Source organism: Pithys albifrons, chromosome 10 (genome assembly GCF_047495875.1).
Source record: "Pithys albifrons albifrons isolate INPA30051 chromosome 10, PitAlb_v1, whole genome shotgun sequence".
In the NCBI taxonomy this organism is placed as follows: Eukaryota; Metazoa; Chordata; class Aves; order Passeriformes; family Thamnophilidae; genus Pithys; species Pithys albifrons.
This window is the reverse complement of record NC_092467.1, coordinates 5831057-5848018: the sequence shown is the minus strand read 5'-3', so window position 1 is coordinate 5848018 and position 16962 is coordinate 5831057. Positions and strand designations below refer to the sequence as shown.

Here is a 16962-nt window from a genome sequence, read left to right as displayed (position 1 = left end):
TGTGTAAGAAGATCTCAGGATGGTTGGCTCGTCCCAGAATCTCCCCAGGGTCACATGGCTTGCAGTTAATGGAGGTTTGGAGGAAGGCACCCTAAAAAGGGTGAAATGACTGTAAGGGATGCCCCACCAGCACACCAGCAGCTTTTTAGGAAGGATTTGGTAATGTGTGTATTGGCCCATAGTCCCCATTCATGCCCAGAAGGCAGGTAGCAGCAGGATCACTGCTTTGCAACACACCCATGCACAGCGTGGCACTGCTGGAGCCCACACCAGGCACTGTCCCCACAGTCCTGCTGGCTGCTCCCTTTCCTGGTGACTGACTGTGTGGTCTCCTCCATGGGATGGCTGACAAAGCTTTCCAAACTCAGTTGGTGATGCTCAAAGAGCCACTGCCCTGCTCAGCCACATGTCTCCATTGTCTTGGGGTCACAGGGGTTGGCATCTGTTGTCTTGAGGCTGTGTTTGGCAGAAGGGAGGGACAGGATGGGAAAGCAGCTCTCCTTTTGGCTATTGCCATAGACAGCTGCTCTTTCTGTTTTATATGCAAGAAATACAACTGGGATCCTGGTTGCCTGGGGCTGTGGAGCCCCTTAATGCACTGTCCTCCATGGGAGTGGGAGTGGGAGCTCCTCAAAATGCATGATTTGGGGAGCTTTGCCCTAGAGAGGAGATTCACTGTCACCAGGACATGCTGTTCCTCTGGGAGTGATGAGAGTCCATGCAAAGATCAGACATGAAGGAGAGGCCAGTGTGGAGCAAAGGGATGCATGTGGCCATCACAGATGGATGGAAGGGCAAGGGTAGAACACAGGACAAGGGCTTTCTGGTGTTTCCCAGTCCATATCTACAAAGTTCCTTAAAAACAAGAACAAAAAAAGAATCCCCAAATCCTTAAGCAACGTTTTGGATTGTCTTTGGTTTTAACTCTCTTGCCAGGATGTCACATGGCATGGCACTCTGGCTTCAGTGTGAGCCACCCTCTGCTCCCCATCCCCAGGGAGGTGGTGTGTGAAAACACACACACACTTTTCCCTACATTTAAAGTGGATTAATTACAAAAATTCATCAGCCTTGAACCAGTTTGCAGCATAACCAGCAGAAGACCAGCAAAAGTGTTCTCAGCTGGTGGCACAACAAAGACTGCCTTGAACTGAGGAGGCATTGGAGGTGAGTATCCCCCTTCAACCCAAAACCTAAAGGAGATCTTCCACTGGGCTGGGACAGCTCTGGGAGAGTCCTTGGTTTGAGGCAGAGGAAAAGCTTGTGGCAATAAAGGTGATGGGAGCAGCCAAACCACCTCCCTGGCCCCCTTTTAGGTAAATCAAGGAGACAAAAGAGATGGAGGATGAGAAGATTATTTATTTTTCATAGATTTTTATAAAAAATAATTATCAAATACAAAAAAATAAAAATAGCAGCAGCCTCCGTTGTGAATAAAACCCTAAAGGGGACAAAAACCACTCAGTGTCGCTATAGAAGAACAATATTTCGGTACGTAGAAGCTGTCTGGTCATGAGAAGCACAAATGTCTATCGGCCAAGCCAGTGCCCCTGGTCCCACCTCCTCGGCTCCCCTGTCCATCAGGCACAGTCCCTTCCCTGCACACACAGGTGAGCAGGAACAAGACCAGAATTTTCACGCCAAAAGGGTAGAAATTTGGCATCTAAACACGTAAGACTCCAGGTAATGCTGCCACCAGGCAGGGAGGGGTCTGGCATGGCAAGATACTGGGACTTGAAATCCTCTCTCTGTGTGTCACCCTCATACCATGTCCCAACCTGTGGGGGACTGCTGGGACCCCCCACTCCACCTCTGTCAGGACCCCTGGGTCTCCCCTTCCCTGCACTGGTGGAGCTGTGCAGGCTGCCCAAGCTGCACCTCCTGGGGATGTTGAGCCAACTTTTATTTAAATTTTCTTGGCTTATCTTGTATGTTTTATTGAAAAGGGGTTATTTGACAAAAAATTGCCACTATCTGCCCAACTGACATATATTTTGGGTGAAAACCCTGAGGTCACTTGTGTATGATGGGAACAGAAATGTCAGTGTGTCCTGCTACAAAAGGACATGGCACCCACTGGCCCCCACCTCTCCTCAAGTTTCTGCCTAAACCAGGGCAGAGAGGGGCACTTGAGGTCAGCAAAGGGCTTGGAGGACACCTCTGCCTGGGTGCTGGTGGGATGTCCAGGCGCCTCTGCCCCCTGCTTCTGTCCTCCAGTAAAGCACAACTGTGGGAAATGCCTGACAAAAAACGATGGGGGAGATCCTGCGGAATCCAAACGATGCCTTGAAAATCCCCGGTCTCTCCACACCGTGTCACCCTCTCTCCACCACTCCTTCACCAGACAAACTCTGGCTTGGAGCCTGTCTCCAACTGCACAGGCCATGCAGGGGATGCAGCCGGGCAGCCTGGGGTCCCAGCCTGCAGCTGCTCCTACTCTGTGGTCCTTTCTCCGCTCTCTTCTCCTCTTTCTGTCCCTTTTCTCTGCCTCTACAGCACAAAACCATCCGTGGAAATGCCAGCTGGAGCCAGGCACCTTCCCTATTGCTGCCTCTCTGGGGCTGAGTCCCAGCTGCCAAGCTGAACTTCTGGGAATCAGTTCTGGGGTGGCAAAGCTTCTTGTTGGGCTTCTCTGGGGCTTCAGGTGAATATGAATATTTTCACTGGGTGCCCACAAGAGCAAGAAACTTGTGGAAGTCAGCACCTGTGATGGGCTTGGACAGAGATAATAATGATATTACTGAGGAAAGTATCAGTGGGAAAAGATGATACTCAAAGTCTCCTGACAGGCTTTTTGGGTTCTGTCTCTCCTTACATGACAGGGTCTGGTCTCCTCAGAGAACTGCTGACAACACTGTTGAAACTCAGATGGGGGAAAGAGAAGAAGGATCACCTCATCATCCTTCATGTGAGCATCACACAGCTACTCTGGGCTGCCCACTATATCCCTTGATAGTCGAGTGTGCAGTGGCCAGGGGAGCAGAGAGGGCCTGTGGTGAGTCTTTGCTCCTGCTGACCATGCAGTGATCCTCATGGACACGTAACCCTTCCCAGAGGGCTCTGAAATAATGTGTGATGGATGCCTGTGGTGCCCTTTGAGTCCTTTGTGCTCACTGGGATGATTCCATGGCACAGCAGTGTTTTTCTCCACCCCAGAATCCTGATCCAGGGCTCTAAGCAGTGCAAGGCAAAGCACTGGCAAATCCCAAGGGCAAAACTTGGCGCCTGCAAGATGACCAAATCACCTTGAGGTGGGAGCCTCCATGCTTGGGGAGCTCTCTCCTGGCATGGCCTGGGTGTTTGGCTTCTCTCTCTGTATTCCTTCCAGCTCCCTCTCAGCAAGGAAGGGGAAATTCCCTGCTCCTCCCGCCCCGACCTGCTCTTTTCCCAACGGTTTGTACTTCACAGCAGCATGGGTGTGTGACATCTCAGCTTCACCAAGAGCAAAGAAAATATAATATATATTTATATATATATTATATATATGTATATAGATATAATTAAGTTTAAATATTTGCAGAGAGATCACAACTACCTCGACCTTGCTAAAAGAAGCCTGTACAGCAGAGCGGGGTGAATAGTGACAAAATCCAGAGCAAAGACAGCCACCCAGGTGCTGCACCAGGACAGACATCCATGGCAGCACCTGGGCTCTCGGCGTGGACCCCAGCCCAGCGTGTGGCTGGGGCGGCACCAGGCCCCTGGCTGAGCCCCTCGAGGGGGTCCGGGAGGGAGCAGCGTTGAGGAGGGGACCGCCCTGCCCTGCTGGGCTCCTCGGTGGCCTCGGCCCTTCCCCTCCGTGCCAGCCGCCACCCCCTGCCCGGTTCCGCGGTGCACATCCTGCCCCTCGCATCCCGCCGTGTTCCCACGGCCCCGGTGCTGCCCCTTCGCTCCTCCGGCGCTCGCCTGACCGAGAGAGGCCCCTCCTGGTGCCGCTACTGGTTCTCCTCGGCCGCGGGGTCACGGCACGTGCACTCGTCCTGGTCGCAGTCAGCAGCAAACGGGATCACCTGGAGGGACCAAAGCGAGAGCTGAGCCTCTGCCTTGAGACACCCATCCCCTGTGCCCCTGTGCACCCTCTCCACCCCCGTATGGACAGACAGACACTGTGGGCTGTGCCTTGTTGTTGGCATTGCAGAGACTGGCAGGGTCTGTGTTCACTGAGAAATGGGCTCTGACACAACCTGTCCTCGGCTGAGTTTCATTTTCCTTTTGCTTAGCTTGTGTTTCATAGAATCATAGAATATGCTGGGTTGGAAGAGACCCATCAGAATTATCAAGCCCAAATCCTGACCCTGCACAGGACAGCCCCAACAATCATAGAATCACAGAATGGATTGGGTTGGAAAGGACCTCTGAGATCATCAAGTCCAACCCTTGGTCCAACTCCAGTCCCTTTACCAGATCATGGCACTCAGTGCCACGGCCAAGCTCAGTTGAAAAACCTCCAGGGATGGGGAATCCACCCCCTCTCTGGGCAGCCCATTCCAATGCCTGAGCACTCTCTCTGCAAAGAAGTTTTTTCTGCTCTCCAGCTTCAATTTCCCCTGGCAGAGCTTGAGCCCATCGTGCCCCCTTGTCCTATTGCTGAGTGCCTGGGAGAAGAGACCAACCCCCACCTGGCCAGAACTTCCCTTAGGGAGTTCCAGACAGTGCTGAGGTCACCTCTGAGCCTCCTCTTCTCCAGGCTGAACAACTCCAGCTCCTTCCAATCCCACCATGTGCCTGAGAGCTTTGTCCAAACACTTTTTGAACTCTGCCAGTCTTGGTGCTGTGACCACTTCCCTGAGGAGCCTGTTCCAGTGCCCAACCACCCTTTGGGCGAAAAACCTGATACTTACCCTAAACCTCCCCTGACTCAGCTTCATGCTGTTTCCTCTAGTCCTGTCACTGGTCACTGGTGTTTAAAATTTTGCAGCCAAGGGTCAGCTTGAATCTTGCACCCCAAATGTCAAACCCTGGGAAGAAATCTCCCCAGGTGGGTGTAAGAAATTTGGACAAGGGCTGGCAGTGGTAAAGCACCTCTAGATTTATGTTTTACTTTTGGCCCTGCAGAAAGCCCCCTCTGTCCACATCTAAACCCCATGGACCTGATTTTCAAGCTACTCCTGGCTCAGCAAAGCATGAAAGTAACATTCTGCAGCTCTTGGAGGAACTCAACCAGTCTCCCTTCTGCAAAGCTGAGCTCCACACTACCCGATATCAAAGCCAGGGTAGGTGCATACAGTGCTTGTGCATTGTGGCTTAAGGAAAGCCAGGCAGGATGGAGGCTCTGTGAGCAGGAACAGCCTTCAGTGGGGCAGGCAGTGTGTTTATGCAGGGCCACCCACCAGCTGTGCTGCTCTGAGACATCCCATGCAGACAGAGAGGCTCATTTCACGTTGCTTTCTCTGCAACAACTGTATGTGGCCAAGCATGACTATGTCACCTTAGCTGGTGGCAGCAGAGAGAGCAAGGAGGGCATCTACTGAGCATCTGGCAGTTGCCTGTTCATGGGTTATGGGAGCTGAGAAAACAGTTTCCTCCAGAGGTTTTATGCACACCAGGCTCAGAGCCAGGAGTTATTCTTACTGTGGAAACATATTTGATTTTTCACAGCCTGGGTCAGTGGTGGGCTGGAGTGTGGTTTTTTTGATGATTAAACTCTATTCCTGCATCTGCCTTAACAGAGATGTGCTGGAGGCTTGTTGAGTGGAAGACCTGAGACCTTTGGGGGTTGCAAGCTGGGTCTGGGTCTCCTGAGAGCCATAGGACCAAATCCTCCCACCTTCCACTGCAAACGCATCCTTTGTTTTGGCCATGCCTTGCTCTGAGTTGTCATGATATTGTTGTGGGGATTTCACTCATCACTTGGGTGTAAATGGTTTTCTTTCCTATCTCGAGTGGATCTTCCCAGGATTTTATTTTTCCTTTTCTCTGTGTATGTACGCATGATGAAAGGAAAAATGATTCAAGCTCCACAACAAAGATGAGAAGATCCAAATTCACATATTTTTGCAGTGAGAAATTATTTCATGCCCTGTGATTTGTTTTGCTGTTGGATATGATTAGAAGGATGGGCTGTGAGCGCTGGATAGCAAGTTAGGTGGGAGAGAAGGTTGTGATGGGAGACAAAAAAGGGTCTGTACAATCCCAACGCCAAAGTTGCTCCTTCTACACTATTCCTCCCTCTTTCCTCCCCAGAAGAGAGAAGGGAACAGCCCATAGTAGACACCAGTGGACCATACCTAAAATCCCCTGAGAGAGCTCAGTTACATGACAAGGTGATTTGGACTCACCATGTCTAGCACTGCATCCTATGGAAGTCATTTCTTTGGGACTCCTTTCCCAAAACCAGAGGGAATCCTGTGAATCTCAGCAGGAGCTGGGCTGAGGTTTCAATCACTCTGGCCCGAGTCCAAACCCCACTCTTAATCAGTGGGATGATGTCTATGAGCTTCAGCTGGCTTTGGTTTATAATCATGGGCTTGTTCTCCTTTCATGGGAGAATTGCACTGCAGGCTCAGTTCCACAGCCAGCAAAGCCAAGGAACAGAACTAGCAGTCACCCCTCAGTCCCAAATCCTGGCCAACACCACAGAAGGTGCTCTCTTACCTTCCTGGAGGACAGTGTGGAGGCACAGCAGTCGCCCCCATCGTACTGGCAGTACGCCCGGTTGTTGATGGTGTCGCACCAGCCGTCTGCTTGGAAGGGCTAGGCAGGGAAATGAGGATTTGTGAAAGGGTTAGTCAAAAGCACAAGGCTGCCCACAAAAGCAGAGATCCCAGGTCCTCACCAAGGCTCCTTCTGCAATACACAACCCTCTCTTCAAAGCCAAAGGCCACCAGTTATCCTGGCTGGTGTGGATGGAGCCGGGGCTGTACCAAGGGCAGCAGCTTAGAGAATCAGGGAATTGTGTCAGAAATGTTAAATGGCACAAGCAGCCATTCACAAACCCATTTTATTTTTGTTTAGTTACATGAGTCATCTGATGAGAGAACAGAAACAAGCATCTGGGGCAGAGAAGCAGCCAATGATGGCCGAGAAACTGCGCTGTGTGATGGGTGCAACCAACGGAGTGCATGGGAATGAACTGTTCGCTCAGGAACGGTCCACAGCTGGGCTTTATTTGTCACAGATATTCACCAGCACTGCCAAGCAACAGCTGAGCTAGGTAGCTGAATGGAGAAGCCATTCATTAACTGAGTGATTAGTAATGAAATGCTGCTTCTTCTGCTTCAGGCTCTGTTATGGTAGCTACTGGCCCAGCAACCATGGCCAACCTCCAGGACTGCTGTCATTAGAATGAGGGAATCACAGAATGGTTTGGGTCAGAAGGGTCCTTAAAGACTGTCTAGTTCCAACCACCCTGCCATGGCAGAGACACCTCCCTCTATCCTAGGTTGCTCCAAGCCCTGTCCAACGTGGCCTTGGACACTCACAGGGATGGGACAGCCGCAGCTTCTCTGGGCACCTGTGCCAGGGCCTGCCCACCCTCACAGGGAAGGATTTCTTCCTAATACTAGACTAAACCTGCCCTCTATCAGTTTAAAGCCATTTTTCCTTGTCCTATCACTCCATGCCCTTGTCAAAAGTCCCTCTCCCACTCTCTTGGAGCCCTTTTAGGTACTGGAAGGTCTCCCCAGAGTCTTCACTTCTCCAGAGTGAACAGGACTCAGTGGAAACCTGGGCACCCCATTGCTCATGGAAGCAACTGACACATTTGATTGGATCAAACGACAACAAGCTTCAGAAAATACCCAGACCCAGGCTTTGATGATGGACACTCACCTGTGGCACCCCTAAACTCAATGATAGCCAGCTGAAAAAAGTCACTGCACCATGATTGCCCCCCATCCACTGTGCCAAAGCCAATATGTGGAACTAGTGATTATAACAATAATTCACACAAAAAAGCCACGCCAAAAACAGGGAGCCAATGTGACCTTTTGTCCTTGTGACTCACAAGGAACAGAAATGGGCTCAATGCAGGCTAGGCTCAACTTTAGGAAGTAGCAGCAGGAATTATGGCAAACCACCAAGTCTGGTCTCTGCTGTCAGTGCCACAGACCCCAGGCCAAACCCAGGTATCCACAGAGAGATTGCGTTCACCTGGAAGATCTTGGAAGAGCAGAAGGAAGAGCACACCTTCCTGCAGCTGGGAAATGCAGGCATAGCCAGGTCAGGCAGCTCACTCAGAAACAAGAAGGTATCTGACTCCCATCATTGCTGTCACAAACCATGTCCAGAGGAGGCCAGGGTGCAATTTCACCAAGGCAGCAGGGTTAACACTCCCATGGAAAAGCATCAGGTGGGTTTTACATGATGGTGATCAGAGAAGGTCTCTGATGCTCGAGGCAGCTTTGAGCACCGTGAGGGCCAGGGCAGGGATGTCAGGGCTGGAGGGTGCTGGGATGCAGGCAGGGGACCAGCCAAGGCCGCTGGCAGGGCAAAGTCCTTCTGGGTGTGATTTGCTTTTGCAGCCTTCCACACGGTGGAGTTTTTCCTTGAGCTTTGCTCCATATGTCATGACTCACTGGCAAAACAACACCCGGCACTTCGGTAGTTTCCATACAATTATGGGGAGGTTTGCCCATCCCGGCTGCACAGGTCTGAAATGATTTCCAGATCTTGTGTGCAAGGTGGGGGGAGGACAGAGACGGGGACAGGATGGGGAAGAGTGGCTCTTGGTCTCTCTCTACACCTATTAGGACTAACTGCCCCCTCCTCTCAACCCACAGGAGCCTGTACCCCACCCTAAACAAATACAGGCTCCTATGGCAACACTTGTTGGGGAAACTTAACAACTCGTGCTCCAAATTACACTGGAAAAACATATGAGGGGAAAATAGAAAATGACTAATTGGACTTGAGGCTTAAGAGAGCCAGGCACAGGGTCTGGGGACTGCTGTCGCTGCTCCTTGCCTGGTGTTTGGAGAACACAGTGACTCCTGTGCCTTTGCCTTGTTGAGGATCTCAAGTGGTTTCATCTTTGCAAGCAGAAAGAGCAAAGTAAAAGTGCTGATGGGTCGTCCTCAAGGGCACAGGAGACATAACATCATTTTGGCCTTGCAGAAGTCCCAGCAAGGGAGGACATGGGCAATGCCATGTACTAAGAGCAGGTGATCTTAGAGAGGAAAATCCATAGAGGCTCTGTTCACCCTGTGCTTGAGATGTATGGCTCCACAGAGATCAGTGGCAGGGGTGGGAGAAAGGGAGGCCTGCCCAGGTCGGTGACTCACAGAAACACCTGATGATGTTTTAAGATGCTGGCAGGACAAAGGAAAACACCAATGCCCAACTGCACCAGCCTGGATGTGATCCAGGGAAATGGCCAAATGCATCTCAGCTGCCAGAATGTGTATCATCCAGCACAGGGAGGGGGAAGGGCTGGTTGAAATATCTCTTATAGATGGGGAAAAAATGAATAAGGTAATTGCTGCAACCGCTCTGCGTTAAGTGACGGCACTGCTGGGCCAGGCTGAGCGGCACCGAGGCAGCCGGGCTGCGTCAGCCCATCTCCCACCAGCCCTCTCCTTGTTTGCTCAGACAGCACCCTCAGCAGGGCAAGTGGCAGCACGTGGAGGTGCAGAACCTGGCACTGCCGGCACCAAAATAGTCACCACCAATCAAGGGCTTGGCAATTTAAACAGCCTAAAAAACCACGGGCTCTCAAAGGCGGCAGCAGGCACGAATGAAAGGAGAAACAATTAAAAGGAAATAAAAGAGGGAAAAGTAATGCAGGCAAAGGAGGGATGTGAGAAAGGACTGGTTACACCCTGATGCATCTCAGGCAGAACTCTCGGAGGGCTCAGTGGTGCTCTTTCTCTCAAGGCTGCTACGCAGAGAGCAGTGTCTGTGCACAGTATTTTTCCACAGTGCTTGCAGAGTCCCTGGGCTCGCTCCTTCCCCAGGGCTGCTGTTCTGAGAGGGGAGTCCTCAGTGCCATCAGGGAGGCAGGCAGGGTCCAGGCACTCTTCTTCCAACCCACCTTATGTGTACGTTGATTCAGTGTGAAGGGTAAAGGGTGCGACGGGTGAGTGAAAGATGGATCATGCAGAATAAATCACAGATGCCATCAGTGTCATACATATTTTGGTGCTCTATCACAGATGTTTGATAAACATTATTTCCCAGGAATGCAGGTTTTGCTCAGGTTGAGCAGACCTGAAGGCTCAGCACCTTGATTTTGGCCACTGCCCATTCCAGGTGCTTCAGAGGCAGGTGGAAAAAAGAAAAAAAAAATTCAGCGTTCACCTGGCCAGATGTGTAACCAAAGAGCTGAAAGACTCCTCTGCTCTGCCACTGAGATGGGAAGTGTTTGTCATTTCTTTCTGTCCACAGCCACTGAAGGCCCAGCTCCCAGTTTCAGGGAATCAAGTCCAGCCTTAAGAAGCAAAATGTTTTCTCCCAGCCTGGTCCTGGGCTTTGTGACTGTGCTGAGGGTGCATAGTTTGCTTTCATGTAGCTTCTAAGTCAGCATGGATTTTGCTGTCCTTTCATTCCTCCTTTTGGGAATTGGCATTCTGGGCATCAGGCTCAGACCCTTTGCATGCTGACAGAACCACGTGTGTCCCTGCAGCTGAGGAGGTGCAGGTGTCTTCATCCTCCTCAGCTGTCCCTTTCAAGGCAGCCCCAGAGGAAGAGGGGAACCACCATTCCACAGGGGAGACAGGCAGGGACCAGCCCTGGAAAAGCTGCCACTGCCCTCAGACCCACACCTTGTGCATCAGCTTCACTGCTGTTAATTCTGCCTTGTGATGGATGAGTCATTAGTGGTGGGAAGATCAGCTGGAACCCCCAACCCTTTGGTGGCAGGGGCAAGTCAGCCCAAACCAGGTTCACAGAAACACAGGACACAAAACTGAGGTTGTGCCAAGGCTGGAGAGGGCTCCATGGGCCTGAGATGTGCAAGAGAAGCCACCTCCCAGGTGCAGGGGGCTGCCTGTGGCAGGGAGGAGCAGGCAGGGATGTGGGGAAAGGAAAGCATGGAGAGGCTGCAGCAGCCTTTGGCTGGGAAGAGGCAGAGGGCAGCTTCTCCCCGCTGGATGCCTTCCCTTCCTCCCCTCCTCAACCACTAGCCAAGACCTTTCCAAAAGCTCTGGAAGGTCCCTGGGAGGACTTGAAGATTGCCCAAAACCTTGTCAAACGTCTGGTTCCCTTAAAGCACCAATACATCCACCACCCCAACTTGGGTCTCTGCAAATTTCCCCTCCCATCCCTGGCCCAACATCCCTCCAAAGCACTGCTCCCCTACAGAAAACTGGGGCTGGTGTCAGTCCCCAAGGCCACAGCTGTGACAGGAGCTGGTTAAAGTGATGCCATTAGCACCGTGTCCCCAGGACCCATCCCTCTCCTTGCACACACTCACGCTGGTGAGGCAGAGAGCCCGGCCATTCTTGGCTCCCCCTGCTTGCCCAAGGAAGTTGACTGGGAATGCAGACTGTGGGAGGAAATGACAATGTTCATTGTTTGGATTAAATATTTTTCTTGGCCCTCTCTCTGTTGCAGTGTGTCTTTTATTTTTTTCTCCCCCCGCCTTGACACCCCAAGCACATTCACTTTCCCTCTTTCCTTCCTGAGGCTCTCCAGCACGCAAGGAGGAAATCAGCTCTGAAAAACACAGGGAGGGACAGAGAGGGAACAGGGCCGGCTTCTGCTCAGAAGGTTTTTTGGGATGCCTCCCTGCCCTGAGCTACCCTGAGCAGTGAGCAAGCTCTACCTGGCCCATTGCAGAGATGGAGGCAGAGTGAGAATCACTCATAGGAAGAGAACTCTAGACATTTGGGAAGAGGCCCCTGAGACCAAGTGGTCTGGAAAAAAGACAAACAAAATCCTACAGACCTAGGTCTTCATTTCCCACTTCTGTGTCTTCCAGTTTCTGTCCTCTGACCTGTCCCTCCACATCTTTTGAACCATGGCAGATGTCCCTTGGAGGCACATGCCTGTAGGATGGCTGGTTGGACATCATGGACCTGCCCTACCACCTCAGACACAGCCAGAAAGCGAAATAGAGAAATTTCAGTCGCTTCTGTGCTTGCTGGGATCCCTGAACCACTCATCAGCTTAGCATGCAAATGGCTTTCATCACACCTCAGGTCTCCAGGAACATCTGCTCCAGCCCTGACATCCTTCTCCCCCAGGCTGACTGAAGAAAGAGGCTTGTTGCTTGAGGACATACTCCACATACCTGAAGGAACACTTCAAGGGAGGGCTGATGGGCTGCAAGGCAGCATCCTGCTATTTGGTTTCAGCCCCTGTGCCATCTCTGGTGCTGCCATGCCCAGCTCCCAGCAGTCCTGGTGTGGAGCTCCAGGTGCTCTTCAGGACAAGGATCCCTTGTACTCAGGTTTCCTGCAAACAGCCGGGCCCTGTTTGAATCAGTGTGGGTTGATGTTGGACAGGATTGGTGTCTGAAGGGCGACATGGAGCAGAGTTCAGGCTGCTCGTGGTCTCCAGCCTGAAGGCAGCTGTAGATGGCCATACTGGGGGAGCAGGTTTTGCCTTCATGGTGTCTGAAAGTGTTTCTGTGTCCCAGGCGAGCATTTGGCTCGGGCACGTTTCTGCTGCAGAAGTGAGCATGGGCCACTTTGGCTACTGAATGGGATGCATTTCTTTATCTGTCTTGCTCTACACTGTGCTTCTCAGGGACCTCCTGTGTCAGCTGACAGCCATGGGGAAAGGGCTGTACACAGTCCATGGAAAAGAGGGAAGGAGGAGATGGAAAGCTGGAGTAGATAAAAATCACAGCAGAGCAGGTCTTTGCTTCCATTAAAAACATCCATGTCCAGGATGCATTCACAGCGAGGTCCTCAGCCTTGTCTTTTTTATACCCTGATCTCAGTGCTAACAGGAGAAGAAAAACAGAAGCAGGGAAGAACAGGCAGAGGGGAGCAGAGGAAGATGCTGTGTGCGAATAGTGCTCCTGGCAGGCATGGTGGCTCCCAGATATAATCCCCAGAGCTCACCATTCCCAAGGACACTGCTGCACACACCAGAGGCCACCAGCACCAGCCTGCCATCCTGCCCCCAGCACCTCACTTCTACATGGATCAGATCTCCTGCCAAGCCATTTGTGCAAAATATGTTGCAGGATAGAATGGGTTATGGAAAACAAGCCCTGAAAACCACAAGGGCCTCCTGACCCACTTGTATCTGGTTTCTGCCAAGTTCTTGTTACAGATCTTAAACAGAAAGAAAAACAATGTACGAGGGCTGAAGGACTGAAGGGGAATGAATATTCGTGTTGGAAGAGCAGTTGGCTGGGCTATGCTTGGGGATGTTTGTTTATTATCAGAAACGACTCATTGATTTTTATTTCAGCGGGTGCTTTCAGTGGTTTTCCACTCTCTCTGCATCACCGTCTGCATGACTGTGACTGCCAGGAGAGGGGAAAGTGGGACAGAGAAGGGAATGGAGGGATGGCACCTGAGCTGGGGAGGGCAGAGAAGCAGCTGTAGGTCAGGGTCAGGGCATTCCAAGTGCAGGGCTGCTGGCACAACGTGGCTTAGGGAAGCTGAGGCTGCTCCCACCTCTCTGGAGCTCCATGTGACTGGATGCTGTAGTCGTACCCATACCAGACCCCCATCTTTTGGGGTCCTGTGAGCCTGTCCATGCAGGTAGGGGAGGGACACCCCAGTCCTTGCACTGTGCTGGTGTACAGTCATTTTATTTCCCTCTGCTTTGTCTCTTAAGAAAATGAGGCTTCTGCAATCACACTCTCTAAGTGTGCAGGGGATAGAGATCTTCTCACTCTTTAGGAAAAGCGTGCCTGATCTGAGATTTTTGGAAGAGAAACAGATTTCTTTGGGCTCCTCCTGGAAGGCTATATCCCACTACAGAGCTGACATCCCACACTAAGCACCCTGACTGCCTATGCCAAAAGCATAGTGATGATGTACCCAACAGGTACACAGAGAACTCCCCACCTTGCCTTCCACCTCCACAGCACGAAGGGCTTTGTATTCACCAGTCAGGGGCCACATCTGACCCACAAGTGGTCACTACCTGCAGTCCATGCTCCTGTGCTCCCCCACCATGTGCATTAAGGCTGGTGGAAGGAACAGCACTGCCTGGTCCAAGAGGTGAGATAGTGATGATGTGAGAATCATGAGAGGGTGAGTAAATTCTACCCAGTTGCTCTACAGTGTCTCCTTGAAGAAGCTGGGGTGCCTGTAGTCCTTATTGCCTTAAGCCCCAGAAGTAAAAGATAATCTTTCCCAGAGCAGAGCATTCCACCAGCATCGTGTTTTGACCAGTTTCTTGTTCTGAGCTTTGCCATGACCCTCAAGCCTGGGATGAGGGACAACCAAGAGTCCCCAGGCCCACTGAGGGTCAGAGGCAGCTGGACTGGCTGCAGTGAGTTGCACCCTGTCTCCTGTCACACCAAAGCACAGCAGTGAGATTTTAGGTGAGACTTCCCACCATCCCTGTCTCATATGCCTTCAAAGAGGTTAATTCTGACTGACAAATGCTGGACACAAGCCACGGATGTGCCCAGCAAGGGTTTTGTGCTTGCTGGTGGGAAGAGCCAAGGGTCCATCTGGGTCTTTCACTACCTGTTGGATTGAGAAACTTAGGAACAACTTGCAACCACAAGCACACTTCAATCCCTATTTCATCATTTCCATTGTAATACCTCAGGAAAACCACAAAACAGGGAACAGATTAGTGTTTTATGACCGTGATAATATGACCAGCAGCACGAACAAGGGCAGTGAGACCTTGTCCTGATGCAGGGAGGACCTCAGAAATTCCCAGCAGCTGATGCTCCCAAACAGCATTCTGCTATGGCCCATTTTCACCCAGGGTGTGAGGCAGAGACCTCAAGTCAATGTGCCTTCCAATTAACCATTTGCTACCTGCATGTAATGATGACATGAAGCTCAAGGTGGGAATGAGGTCAGCATGTTGTACAAGGCAGTGGCTGCCCAAAAAAGCTGCCTGCATTCTCTCTGATCACTGAAAGAGCAGCCTCCCTTCCTCTGAGTGCATTAGAGCAGGACAGGAGTGGTTACCCCATCCTGTGCATAACACTGGGTAAACACAATGAGATAAAATGAGTGAACTTTTGCACCTAAGCCACAACCACAACGTGAACCACAGGAGCCTCTGTGGTGGGGGACAGAAGGGTGCAGGTGTAGGATGTTGCACAGGTTAGGGGTTGCTCTATAGCAGCCATGCTGGGGCACAGACTATTTTGGACCATGGCAGGAATAGTCCAAGGGAGCAACCTGGATGACTGTACATGCTGTCTCCTCTGAAGTCAACAGCCTCAATTGCTCTAGGGTACAGGAAGAGGACATACCAGAGGTGGTCACCTTGGGATGGCTTAGGAGAATGTGTCCCAGATACTGCAGACACCTCCCTCACAGCAGCCAAACACACCATTAGGACCAAAACCACTTTCTCCCAACCCATGGCGGGGAGGAGGGTTCCTCTCCTCCTCCACTCCCCTCTCCCCACAGCCCCAAGCCCCCTCCCTTGGTGCTGCCATCTGTTTTTCTACTGATGGCAGGGGACGAGATGTTCCGCTGGCCCTCGAGAGGCGAAGCGCGCTCGGCACTAACTCGTATTCCTGATGGGCTCCTGGAAGGGTTTGCATCCCTCCCTCCCTCCCTGAAATATGTGCCTCACTGCTCTGGCACTGGGGAACTTGGCAAGGCACAGCAAGAGAGCAGGAGGCAGATGGACGACCAGATTAATGGAAAGAGAAGGGAGGTGGGGAGAGGAGTGAGAGGGATGAGCAGACAGGCTGATCCACCGCCAGTGTAGGACAAAGATGAGCGAGAGTCCCTCTAATGCCATTGCACAGTGACCTGGACTTTCCAATGTGAGGCAGAGCTCCAGCTGGGGCTGGGAAGGTTGAGTCTTGGCTACTGCTCCCATGCCCCGGCCTGAAGTGACTCCACCAGGGAGAGACAGCGTAGGCTGCCAGGTGGCCTGGATTTCTCTTATGTAGGGTTGTTCCCCTCACTAAGGCATCCAGAAGAGAAAGCTTCCTGATCCAACACACACTTGGCAGTCAATGGAGAGACAATGGAATCTGCAAGGGGTGACTCAGAACTGAGGTGACATGGACAGTCCACTGGAACAGCATTTCACTGCCCAGAGGATGGCAGAGCCTGAGCTCTTAAGGGAGGAGTCTCCATTGCGGGATTCCTTTGAAATGAGGAGGAACCTGGGACTAACATGTCCCATGGGCATGGCCAGTGAAGCTGAACCATGAGTGGTGGGGGTCACCATGTGGTAAGGATGGATTACAGACTGGTGACCTGTCACTAGTGGGGTTTCTTGGGCCCTGTGCTCTTCTACATTTTCATAAATGACTTGGATGCAGGACTGGAGGGGATACTGAGCAAGTTGGCAGATGACAGGAAACTTGAAGGCGCTGTTGACTCTACTGAAGGCAGGGAGGCCCTACAGAGAGACCTTGACAAAGGAGAGGGCTGGACAATCACCAGCCATAGGAACTTCAGCAAGGGGAAGTGCCAGATCCTGCCCCTGGGATGGGTCAGCTTGGGATATACGGACAGACTGGGGAATATGATGTTGGAAAGCAGTGCTGGGAAAGGGCCCTGGGAGTCCTGGTCAGTGGCCAGTTGGCCACAAGTCAGCAGTGCCCTGGATCCAGGAGGGTCATCTCTGTCCTGGGGGGCATCAGGCCCAGCATGGCCAGGAGAGGGAGGGGATTATCCTGCTCTGCTCTGCACTGTGGTGGCCTCACCTGCAATATTGGGGCAGTTTGGGGGGGACAAAATGTAAGGAAGATATTGAGCCATCAGAGATCATCCAAAGGAGGGCACCAAAGATGGGGAATGGCCTTGAGGGGCAGTGTGTGAGGAGCAGCTGAGGGCACTTGGTGTGTTCAGCTGGAGAAGAGGAGACTGAGGGGAGACCTTATTGCAGATACAACTTCCTTGGGAGGGGCAGGCACTGATCTCTGCTCTGTGGGGACCAGGGGCAGGATGTGAGGGAATGGCC

The 16962-nt window shown here is 52.0% G+C and overlaps 1 protein-coding gene across 2 annotated transcripts in view; it reads right to left on the bottom strand.

Moving 5' to 3' along the window:
* Positions 1-1341: 1341 nt before the first annotated feature.
* The window catches only part of PAPPA2 (pappalysin 2), a 94486-nt gene continuing 78865 nt past the window's right edge, over positions 1342-16962 (bottom strand). For both annotated transcript variants that reach the window (XM_071565580.1, XM_071565581.1), the window contains exons 21-22: positions 6595-6693; positions 1342-4010 (exon numbers count right to left, since the gene is read on the bottom strand). In XM_071565580.1, coding sequence (XP_071421681.1) covers positions 3936-4010; positions 6595-6693 — 174 coding nt within the window. In that variant the 3' untranslated portion in view covers positions 1342-3935. The remainder of the gene's footprint in view (positions 4011-6594; positions 6694-16962) is intronic.